At 39.4% G+C, this 12,460-nt stretch overlaps 1 protein-coding gene across 1 annotated transcript in view; it reads right to left on the bottom strand.

The window, feature by feature from the left end:
• GRB14 (growth factor receptor bound protein 14) overlaps positions 1–12,460 on the bottom strand; it is a 67,858-nt gene that overhangs the window by 8,167 nt on the left and 47,231 nt on the right. The window contains exons 4-8 of the mRNA XM_032238868.1: positions 10,310–10,431; positions 7,867–7,941; positions 5,820–5,957; positions 3,170–3,280; positions 2,853–2,948 (exon numbers count right to left, since the gene is read on the bottom strand). Coding sequence (XP_032094759.1) covers positions 2,853–2,948; positions 3,170–3,280; positions 5,820–5,957; positions 7,867–7,941; positions 10,310–10,431 — 542 coding nt within the window. The remainder of the gene's footprint in view (positions 1–2,852; positions 2,949–3,169; positions 3,281–5,819; positions 5,958–7,866; positions 7,942–10,309; positions 10,432–12,460) is intronic.

Below are 12,460 nucleotides of genomic sequence, written 5' to 3'. Positions count from 1 at the left end.
TCGGACCGGTTCACCCAAACCAGTAGCGCCGAACTGCGGGTGGGCCTGCCCATCTGCCCCGGCTCCAAAACGTCCTATGTAGCCTCATTTTTGACACGCGCAAATGCGTGCATTCCACGCGCATGAGCATAGTGCATTTGCGGAAGGGCGCACGCATGGGCAGAAGGTGCACACACTCACAGTTACGAACCGGTGGTAAACCTAAGTGAAACCCACCACTGTAGCTTTAGATGTATTTGCTAAGATCCCAGGAAATGTGATCAGATCATTCTGCTGTGGACAGAATAACAATTACAGAAATCATTACTTTGAATGAGCAAAACTATATGTTACTTGGAGGAAGTAGAATCCCTTTGCTTGTAAAAGAAACTAAATATTTCTTGTTCTGTGAGGTATGCCAAATCCCATCAAACTCTTTGACTGCATTAAGTTATTATATCCTAATTAAACTACTACATCCCATTTACAGTGGTTTATGGTTTAGTTTGATGAGTGAACCCAAACAACTATGATTTATTCAACAAGTTCTAATTAAGTAAACCATGAGTTACTATAATGTATAAAAAAGGTTTTCATCTAGGCCAGTACACAAGCTACAAGAATGATCAGTAACCAGATTGTTCACAGGATAAACTTTTTCTAAGTTTATTTTCTGAAGTTATCACAACTCCTGAAATGTTGTCCTAGGGGAACCCTTCAAATTATGCATAATATGACAAGGAGGTTTTGCAATCACTTCCATTTTTCTATAAATTGAGGAACAATATATGATCCAAGCCAAAGGTCTAATATGATGTACAAACCAACCCTTTATTGCAACCCAATCACTATAATTTATTCAACAAATCATTCAGCCCAACAAACTGAATCTGACTTCCCTCCTGAAATATTATTGTAACTACCGGTATATAATGGGCCAAAGTATGTCTCCAATTTTACTTTGCATAAATGGAAAAATACTTTATCTAAAGGAAATGTTTTCTTTACCCTAACAGAAATTGTAATAGTTTATCAATGTTTAAAAAATGAATGAATAAAGAGCAAATAGACATATGTTACCAAAGAAATCCCACTAGTCTAAGGAAGAAATATGTAGACTGGATTAACATATTGCCTTAAACCATGATTTATTCAAGTTAAGTGATTAGACCATAATGTCAGGTACCAAAAACCCCCTCACAATGTGGTTTAGTGCAGTGATGGTGAACCTTTTTTTGGCTCCCATGCCAAAAGCGGGGGGAGCACAGGGGGGTTGTGCGCCAGCATGTCACACCCATAATGCTATGCGCGCAGCCACCCTGCCGTGCTTTTGCCACAGTTTTTCTGCCCTCCCCAGGCTTCAGAGGCTTTCTAGGAGCCTGGGGAGGGCAAAAAAAGCCTCCCCGCCCCTGAAGGCCCCTGAAGCTCCGGAGGGTGAAAAACAGACCTATGGGGAACCCGGAACCCATTTCCAATTTCCAGACTTCCGGTTTGTCTGTAGGGCCGATTTTTGACCTCAGGGGCTTCCATGAAGGCTCCAGAGGGTGAAAAACGGTCCTACGAGCAAACCAGAAGTCTGTTCCTGAACCTCTGGTTTGCCCGTAGGGCTGGTTTTTCCCGCTCTGGAGACAAAGTCTCTGGAGGGCGAAAAACGGCCTCAAAAGGAGGCCAAAGTCAGCTGGCCAGCTGACAGGGCAATACCTCGCATGCCCTGACAAATGGCTCCGCGTGCCACCTGTGGCACACGTGCCATAGGTTCACCATCACAGGTTTAGTGTATTGTGTGAATCAACATTGGTATAATTACCAAATGAGTGATCGTTTTGTGGTAAGAGTTTTGAGTTAGTTCAATTGTAATCAATGAACTGTACCTAATTCCAGTGAAAATATATGTTTTATAGACTATTTAACTTCACTGGCATCTGCTGAAATGTCTATTATTTTCTAATCTATGCTGCATATTTTAAATTTTTTTAAAAATCCATCTAAACTGCCTGAAGCAATGTAGTCCTCTTAATTGAATTTTAACATTCACTTTTATTGGAGTGGAATGGTCCCAGATGGAAAGTTTCCTATCACTACCAATTAAAAGATGTAATGCAGCTCTGATGCCTTCCAATCCTTAGAACACCAACTGTGACAGAACAAAGCAAAAGGAATGGGGAAAAAATGTTGGTAAAATACGGGATTGCTATAAATGGAGCATCATCCTTAAGGAATAAATACTCTTGAACTAGTTCTTTGGAATAACAGTAACAAGCACTTCTCTGATAATCTGAAACTGGTGACAGGGCTTTTTGTGCATAAATCACTTCTGCATCCTTTTGATGGCTTTTTTCATTTTAAGCCTATTCTTTGACCATTGCAAGGCATATTTTAAGTCACTCACTTCTCCCATAGCTTCCTTCCACTTCTTCAAAAGGAATGCCTCTTCCAAACATTCCTACACCGTCCATGCAGCCTGGTCATTGATGGATTGGGTTTGCAGTACGTGCAGTGCTTTTTCAGTTGTGGTTCTCCCTCACATGATGCCCTCCCTGGGAAGCACGCCTGACACCCATTTTAGTGACTACCCTAAGCTAAGAGCTTCTTCTTTTTCCCATCACTTTTAGTGAGCTTTGGATTCATATTTCTATGAGGAGTGTGTATACTTTTGTCTTACATCCTGGTGGTGCTACGTTCTCCTCCTAATTGGTTTTTATGCTTTAAGCAAACATTATTTACTGAAATAATTGTGCAGGTGAGAAATATACACATGCAAGACTGAGCTTCCAAAGGCTAAAAATACCACTTTTACCCAGAGGCGTAAAAAGAAGAGTGAAATGTATTGTGTACAGTAACTATAGAAACACAGAAGAAGAGAAGACATTTACCTTCAGCAACCGAATTGCTGTCATCCAACAGGTCCTACTTTGCTCACTGTCTGCATAAAGGTATTTCAGGTCTCTGGTTCCTCCTGCTTTATAAGGCTAGAAGGCCACAGCATATTGTTTAGCATTAATGCATATCTTGAAGACTATACCTGTTGAAATAAAAGCCACTAATTCTCCTATTTCACAAACAAAATCTCTTCTTTTCTTAGATTTTTTTTTCCCCCTGCATCAAAAAAGTGGCTTAGAATGTGGAGGGAAAAACCCCCAACTAATTCGCTGAAAGATGTTTAGGTCTTATTAAAATGCTAAATTCTTACCTTGAAGCAGAAACCAAAAGTGGCTGGAACTCCAGATATCTTTTTGCCTCTCAGAGACATATATATGTCGCTGCAGCTGAATTCACTGAAAAGCTGCAGGTGTCGTGGTTCCTAAAATGAAAAACATGAAAATATTACATCCATTTTTAAATTATTGATCGGGGGGGGGGGTGTTGTTGTTGAGAGAGGGAGAGAAAAAGCCTACAGCAGAACACAATGAATTTTCAAAGAATTATAGAAACAACGTATTTTCAAAGAATTATGGAAAGTTTTTTCAAGTTGTGTACAGCATCTTATGACCACTCAATATCTTTTAGATTAGGGAAGCCTTCATCAATACTACTAAAATAGCCTTCTGCATGAAAGAGCAATAGTAAACATTTTTAAAGGAAAAGAACTTGAAGTACTGAACACGATAGCTGTGTGTAGTGACTCTGCTAAAACCAGAATGTTGCTTATTTGGTTTTGCTGTTTTTTTTATTTGTTGCACATGATGAAGTATAAACCCAGCCACTGTCGTTTATTCAATAACAGATTATACCAAAAGCAATAGCAATAGCAGTTAGACTTATATACCGCTTCATAGGACTTTCAGCCCTCTCTAAGCGGTTTACAGAGTCAGCATATCGCCCCCACAGTCTGGGTCCTCATTTCACCCACCTCGGAAGGATGGAAGGCTGAGTCAACCTTGAGCCGGTGAGATTAGAACCACTGAACTGCAGATAACAGTCAGCTGAAGTGGCCTGCAGTACTGCACCCTAACCACTGCGCCACCTTGGCTCAAACCATGGTCCAATATGAAATGGGGTCCTTGTGTGATTTTCCACTATTAGCTTCAAAATGTAGATGTAAATGTAGATTGGACAAAACTGTTGGAAACAACCAACAAAACCATCATTCCCAGAAATACAGGGGGAAGTAGATGCCTTTTTTTTTTTTTTTTTGTAATGCACGGGACACAGCAAGTTTTTATCAAAGGCAAGGTCTTGACAAATATGCACCAACTGCAGGGGCATCCAGTCCTCAGGGAGGGTCAAAAAATCCAGATGACAGATCCGTCCAAGTAATGGAAGCCAAGTGTATAAAATAGTGGGCGAATAGAAGAGGTAGGACACCAATTCAGATGGCTCAACCAATGAGATTTAACTGCCCCCCCCCCGCAATGGCGGATGTGAGTGAAGCCTATGTACCTCGGCTTCAGTCTTATTAATATTTAACAAGGCTCCTTTGTACATGCAACGTTGTTTTCTGTATAAAGGGGTGGAGTTTTGGTCATACAGTCATGTCTGCCATTGCAACTTTTTGGCCCAGACCCTGAAGATAGCTCCATGGATATTTTTTTCCCCAGGTCATGATATCTTCCCTTGGCTTCAATCTCAAGAGAAGGAAAATGAACTGCTATAAGCTCTGGAAACAGAGAATTCCCAACCATTTTCAAGACAATTACAGGAAGAAGAGCCCTGGGTCTTCTTCCAGAGGGTGGCTGGAAGAACTAAAGTGACAATATTTTAGTCCTCCAGTAAAAAGATTTCTGAGAACAGACCAATTTCACTAAGTTGTTGTTCTGGAGAAAAGAGGAGGAGGAGGAAAGAGTAATAGGTATATTCACTGCTTTGAATTATTCAGAAAAATAATAAAAGTGGGTTGAAAATAAATAAATACATTAAAATTGTACAGGACATCACCACTTCTTCCACAGGCAGAGATCATCAGCATAATATTGTAGCTCTTGTGATGAGCCTCCCAAAGTCTATAAAACTGTAGACTTAATCATAATGCAATATTTTTTTAAAAAAGAATTTTATGTTTTAAAAGCAACATCTTTAATCCTTTAAAGTGGAAAGTTAACTATATATTTTTTTCAAATCATAGTTCATTACAAGTCTGTATTATAAGGACTGGATTATCCACTTTTTCACCTCTCTTCCTCCACAACAGAGATTTCCCAACCTGGGGTGCCTACACCCTCATCGGATACGAGATGAAATTTCAGAGGGTGCTGCAAAAAGTGGCTTGTGTCACTTAGGCATGAGTCACAAGTCACAATTATTTTTTATAGAGAGTGTGGATATTGATCCAACATTTCTTAGGGGTGTGATGCATAGAACATATTGGGAACCACTGAGTCAACTCTGAAGCATACTTGGCTGAAGCCATCTTGTGCTGCCTCATAGTTGCCACGAAGCCTGAGAGGGGGAAGGGAGGGGGAAGTAGATAGCCCGACTACAGTCAAAACAAAACATTTTCCTGTAGGAACCATGGTCATTGTAACAGGCGGCTGTGGAAGGAGGAGGTTGCCAGCTATATTCATTGGAGAATGTGATCGGTGACACCTGGGAGGAGGGATTTTTAACTCTTTTAATAAGGTGAAAACTGCCGGAACTGTTAGAGTTGATTTTCACCGGCAGTGCTGATATGATGTATCCAATAAATATATTCTTTGAGAAATCTCCCTGCCTTGGAGTTCTGCTTTCAACGGATATGTTTCTCGGAATGCCGGAATGACTCAACAAGAACAAAACAGAGAGGAATTTTTTCTAAATCTCTACAGACTTAAAATGAAAAATAAAAAAAACCACCCCACCCATTGCATAAAAATAAAATATATACCAATTTCTAACACTTCTTCCTTTTCATTTGCCAAACTTACCTTCGATGTTCCCTTAGTGGAAAAATACAGACCAGATCTTCGCAACAAAAAGTACATTTTTTTCCAGGTTTTCTTCCCTTGCTCTTTAAAATGCAAATAACCATGAATTTCAGGATATGCAGTGGAACTTAAAAACATCTGGAAAAAGAGAGAGAGAAAGAGAGGGAATAGCAAGAGAAAGTGAGAAACTCCACTTCTTTAAATTCTATTGGAATGTTCTCTTGCAGTTCTTTGTAGACAATGAAAAATTCTAGCATTGCTTTGGCATTTGCTCAGGACATTGTACAATGAGCTTCTGCATATTACATATATTGTTGAAAGATCTACAACTTTCTTAAAATGCTAAGTGCTGTAAATGCTAAGTGTGTTCAAGATAACTCCATAGTAAGTTCACCTTATTCTACAATCATTGCTGCTTTGGGTTGCTATTTACATTTTTCAGAAGATCCGCCAACTTTTCCTATTACAGGAGAAAGTCCCCTTATGTTCACAAAAGTGCTTATAATTAGCACAAGATTTTTCACAGCTGGGACTGGAATTCTGCTCAGTTGTCTCATCCAATATTATTCACAATTCAACCAACCAGCTATAATTTCTTCAATACCTTTTTGCAGATGGCAGGCTATTATTACATTTAACATTATCTGATAGAACAGTTAGGTGAGAAGGCCATACTTTTTCTCTAGGCTCACTTTTTCTTTGCTACACAAATGTATGGATGCACATATACACGCGTGCACTCGCGGCGCACACACACACACACACACTACACAGAGAGACTTCATTAAAAGGAAGAGATGCTTATAAACCTAACTGACACCTTAAGAATAAATAAATCTTAAGCCAGATGGTATCCACCTGAGGGATTCCAAGAACTACATGAAATTGCTGACCTGCTGATAAAAATACACAATCTGTATATGATCGCCATCTATTTCCAAAGACTGGAAAATTATAAGTGAGACTCCAATTTCTAAAAGAGAAACTAAGAGGAGATACTGGCAATTATAGGACAATTAGCTGACAATTAATTTGTCTCAAATCGATAATAATCAAACATAGAAAAATGAGAACCAACATGGCTTCATCATGGATAGGTCTAAGTTAATCGCAAATATTTATTGTACGGTGGTATCTAGTTTAGTTTACTTTGTCATTGCACCTCATACAATGAAATTAAATGACGTCCTCAGTGCACATTATAACTAAAAAAATAAAAACACAAAACTCACATCCTTCACATTCTATACAATTGAATTGAAAACCGCTATTGCATTAATATTGGACTATATCATAGAATTCAATATAGTTACTGCTCTGGGATAGAAGCTGTTTTTCAGCCTATTTGTCCTTGTTTTTATTATCCTGTACCATCTGCCAGATGGTAACAGTTCAAAAAAAAAGCCTGCCCAGGATGTGATGGATCTTTAAGAATGTTTTGAACTTTCTTAAGGCAGCGGGAGCTATAAAGCTCTTCCAAAGAGGGGAGAGGGCAACCAATGATCCTCTGGGTTAAATCTCTAAACTGTCTTATGGTATCAAAAACACGCAGACAGAGATGACTGGACAAGTCCTGAAGAACTGGAATACTCAATTAACTTTGGCCAAAGGCTCCTGAGTAGTTTCAGCAGCAGGGGGAAGAGTGGTGATCTTAAGGAGAAGCTATTGACTGGAGAAATGCACAAATCACTTTTGGACTCGAGTGATATTCAATATTCAGTTCAATATTCAGAACTGAATCATTGGGAAGTGTTGGTAGAATCTGTACATTTAGTCTGTTTAAAATCAACTGGAATGAAGAGGGATCAGCAAAGTGGCTGATGATGATTTCCCACCTGCCCCCACTGTTTTAATGAGACATGTGGATTACAGCACCATAAAGGTCAGCCACAAGGGATGCAATCTCAACTAAGGATGCTTCAGAGGGAAAAATTGCATGGGATCCCCAATTCTTACTACTTTACATAGAAGTGAGAATGTGCTCAGCAGTGCTTAATGGAATTTGTGGTTTGATCCACGGGTAAATGATTTCATTTCAGTCTCTTACCTGCAGTATCTGTGCGTGGTTCGTTGTGCCATTGCTCTCATTTGAGAGGGATACCAGATGATCTGGGAAAAAAATCTGCAAAATATAAAGTTAACAGAGGGCAGTAAATGTTTGACAAGCTTGAGCTGGACAATGGGCTATATACTGTGGGTTTCATCATGACTATCATAATCTAGACTGCAAAAATCCAGGCAACCACTAGATGGCCATACAGAAAACCAGAAAGTCCAGTTGCCTCTTGAAAAAGCACCTTTGGGACAACCATGACCTGGATGACCGAGACTCTCCATAGACATATAGCAAACTCTTAACAACTCTGACTACTCTGGCGATCAATTAGAATTTAGCAACTCTGCATCAGAATTATTTATTTATATGTGAATGTGAATTGAAAGAATACCTGACTCCCAGTAAATCAGGATTATTTGATATTATAATAAACCAGGATAATAAAATCAAACAATGAGAACTAACAATGAGAATATAATAATGATAACTAATATAGCTACAGCCATACTATGTGGGTAAAATGCACATAGACATAAGAAAGCATTGTGAGAGTTAGGTGTTCAGCAGAGTAATGGCATAATAAAGCGTATTTTTTTTAAAAAAACAAAGGATTATTCAATCTAGATTAATAGAGAATGGAATATAGGAGTGGAGAATTAGGAAGAAACAAAGAATCCACTGGAATTGGGTGTCTAAAAAACCCAGATAAATAATTTTTTAAAATTAGTGATTGGCAGTGTACAGTCTGACTCGTCCCATTTCTGCTGCAGCAGTACTGTGTTTCAGAAATGATTTTTTCCTTCCCCTGCCTGCTGATGTTTGTCTATTTATTTATTAAACAAACATATAGCTGCCCATCTACCAAAGGCACTCTGTTCAGAAGAGAGAGAATAGCAAAGCCAAAGGACTTAACCAATTGCTTCATTTAAGAAACACTGGAGACACATCATCAGGACAGATCTGTTGGCCAAGGTGTCAGGACAGAAACAATAGAAATAGGATTAGGATTGGTGATAAGGACAGCAAATTTTATGGCAATATAGACTTCTGCTAGTTCAAGTATAATGACATGGTGTTGGGAAAAGAGGTGGCCTTCCTCACAAGAATTACTTCAGCAGCCATTGTGTCTGAAATCAGCAGCCATTGTGTGTGAAATCAATGTTCAGCAGAAGAGCACTTCCTTGGTAAGCAGAAGGTCCACGTTGATGTTACTTACTAAAAGAAATAACATGAACGACACTTCCGCTGCCTGTCAGAATTCCATGGCCAAGTAAATTTTCTATAGACTCAAGTACAGGTGGTCCTAGCCTACCCTAACCACCACAATTGAAACCAGCAATCTGTCACTAAAAAATGTGGTCATTAAGCAAGACACGTGACTGCAATGGGATTTCTCTGTAGCTGTTAAGTGAACCACTCATGATCATTAAGTGAGACACCATGTGATCGCAACATGCAATTTTACAGTTGACTCCTCCGCTGGCTCTGATTGTCGGAAATCAGCCGTGAAGTGCGCAAATGGCAATTGAATGGCCACATGACACTAATGCAAGGACTTATCGCAAAGTTACCTTTACAAGGCTGTCGTAACATCAAGTGGTTACTAAACAGGGCAGTTATTAAGAGAGGGCTACTTGTAGTACTTCCAAGTGATTTCCAGATGTGCTCCAGCACAATTGGAAAGTGGCATGTTGTGGAAGACTCTTATAATGTACACAGCTCACAGCTTGTAATAATTGAAAGGAGCCCAGAAGGAAACCCATTTGTCACTTTTGTCTGTAGATAAAACAATGTGCAGTCAATTGCCTCTCAGCAAGAGATTTTTGACTGCCACCATAACCTTCAAGCTCTGTTCATACATAGGATGTAGCTGAGGAATATGGAGCAAGCCAGGTTTTGCAAGCCTATTTGCAAAGCTCTGGTTTTTTTTTTTTCAGTAGATGGGCACAAAGAACAAAGAAAATGACCTCCTCCTATAATGCCAGTCTTTCTACTGGGTGGGGACATGAGGAGCATATGTCACTTAAAGGTCAGGTTTGGGGAACAATGGCCCTTATATGGCTTGTGGACTTCAACTCCCAGAATTCCTGGCTGGCTGAGGAATTCTGGGGGTTGAAGTCCACAAGTCATAAAGGTAACATCGTTCCCTACCTCTGCTTTAGGTAGTTTGGCTAGTGGTGAATAATTCCTCACTCGGCTCTACAACTTTATCTTGCTGGACTGTAGTAAAAAAAACAACAACAACCCGGGGCTGAACTGTCAGTCCTTTGAATCAAAGGGAGAAGGGTATATCCCCCTAAGCTTTTTGTTACTAGACTTCACATAGCTGATGAGTTCCTGTAACTATGAAGAATTATGCTGAATATTAAATCTACCTACATTATAAACATTAAATTTACCTACATTATAAACATATTATGCATTAAGAACGTACCTCAGGGGCCTTAAAGAATTCGTATTTGGCGTAATTTTTCCGGAAATAAAATTTATTGTCTTCTTCAATTCCCCACTTCGAATGGACTTCAACAATCATTTCATGGTCTTCGACTATTCTTTCTGTGAAGCAAAAGAGAAATGGAAATCCTAGTTCTTTCTCCAAAGGAGCTGGGAGGAAGTGGCTTGCCTGAACCCTTTCAGGTGGGGTTCAAGCAGGGGTGAAATCCAGCAGGCTCTGACAGGCTCTGGAGAACTGGTAGCGGAAATTTTGAATAGTTCAGAGAACCGGCAAATGCTACCTCGGCTGACCCCAGAGTGGGATGGGAATGGAAATACACGGCCCTAAAACTAGAAATGGTTTCATCCCTGGCTACTTCCAAATAAGTTGTGCTCTCCAGCTCAAAACGCGGTTGAAAAGGGTCAGGGTCTTCTCTGCTTCTCAAATAGACAAGAGGGAAAAGCCCATCCTCATTTGTTCTAAAGTAGTTGTTCTAAAACAAAAGAGGCTTTCGCCAAAAGATCATTTTCCAGTATCCCTCTCCCTCCCCATCCCGAGAAAAAAATAATCCTCTGCACTCTTTTTGCCAGTCAATGAAGCCAACCTTCCTTACGTTCTAAAAATAACATACTCCAGATCTTGGAATAAGATGAGTGCTCAGGAAATATAATACAGGTATAGCTTGTCCTTCAAACTAACTAAATTCATAAAGTCTGACCTGGACAAAAGATGGCAACTTTTCTTTGCCAGCAGAGAAACTGAAAGACTCCACTGAAAACTAAGCTGTCTCAAAATGTGCTTCCTTTGCTAACTGTGAAGGAAGCTTTCAAAACTAGCCTGACATTTAACTGTAGCAACACAGATGTCACTGTGGCATTTATGAAAATGCCACCTTATATAGAAGGGGAAGGGTACTTTTTAAAAAAAAAAATTGTAACCAACTCCAATAGAATATATTAATACTTTTATCAATTGCATCACTTATTATGATTAAAAGGTAAAGTTCCACTCGCAAATATGTGCTAGTCGTTCCCAACTCTAGGAGGTGGTGCTCATCTCTGTTTCAAAGCCAAAGAGCCAGCGCTGTCCGAAGATGTCTCCGTAGTCATGTGTCCGGCATGACTAAACGCCGAAGGCACTGGAACGCTGTTACCTTCCCATCGAAGTGGTTCCTATTTTTCTACTTGCATTTTTACATGCTTTCAAACTGCTAGGTTGGCAGAAGCTGGGACAAGTAATGGGAACTCACTCTGTTAAATGGCATTAGGGATTGGAACCGCCAAACTGCCAACCTTCTGATTGACAAGCTCAGTGTCTTAGCCATTGAGTCACCACGTCCCTTGGATTATTATTACTTAAATAAAATAACCATCATTTTCCCAAATGTTGTTTATAGACATCTTTGTCTTCTAATATACCTAAATTTTTCAGACATTCATGCAATCCAGTTTTTTCTCTACTCTGTTTCTTTCTTTCTTTTTTCATCCAACTGGTGTTTCTAAAATTTTTCTGGAGTGCAGAATTTAAATGGACTGGATTTACCATATTTTTCGGAGTATAAGACACTCCAAAGTATAAGACGCACCTAGATTTTGGGGAGGAAAGCAAGGGAAAAATATCTGCCTCTGCCTCTCAGCAATTTGCCTCCTTGCAACAAACAGTACAGACAACATACACTGTTTGTAGTGTTATATTTCAGACCATATTTGTACAGATGCTATTAAAATTGATGTGCTTTCTGGAAGTATAGTTATTCTCTGCTATTTAAAAGAATAGCACTTTTTAAAACAATAGCACGGGGGCTTTTCAGATCAAGCATTTATTTTAAAAAGCTTCTTCATTTTATTGTCTAGAATAATAATAAAGCAGTCTTTAAAAAATAAGTCTAATAATTTGAACATTCTATAGGCATTTATAGTTGTTGACTTACCTCCTTGCAGCAAACAGCCTGATTAGCACAAGAAAAAAAAAATCTGCCTCCCAGCAATTTGCCATGTGGAGCAAACAGCAAGTTTCACTTTCAATTTCTCCCAATCATTAGCTGTTACAGGCTGCAGGGATTGCTATAGCTTATTGAAGCCTCTGCAAGCCCCATTTGCGGCAAAGAGGTAAATTGGAGGCAAAGGCCAAAGGGTTGGAGCCAGTGGGTAG

This window comes from Thamnophis elegans, chromosome 1, assembly GCF_009769535.1.
Source record: "Thamnophis elegans isolate rThaEle1 chromosome 1, rThaEle1.pri, whole genome shotgun sequence".
NCBI lineage: Eukaryota > Metazoa > Chordata > Lepidosauria > Squamata > Colubridae > Thamnophis > Thamnophis elegans.
This window is presented reverse-complemented; position numbering and strand designations above follow the sequence as displayed.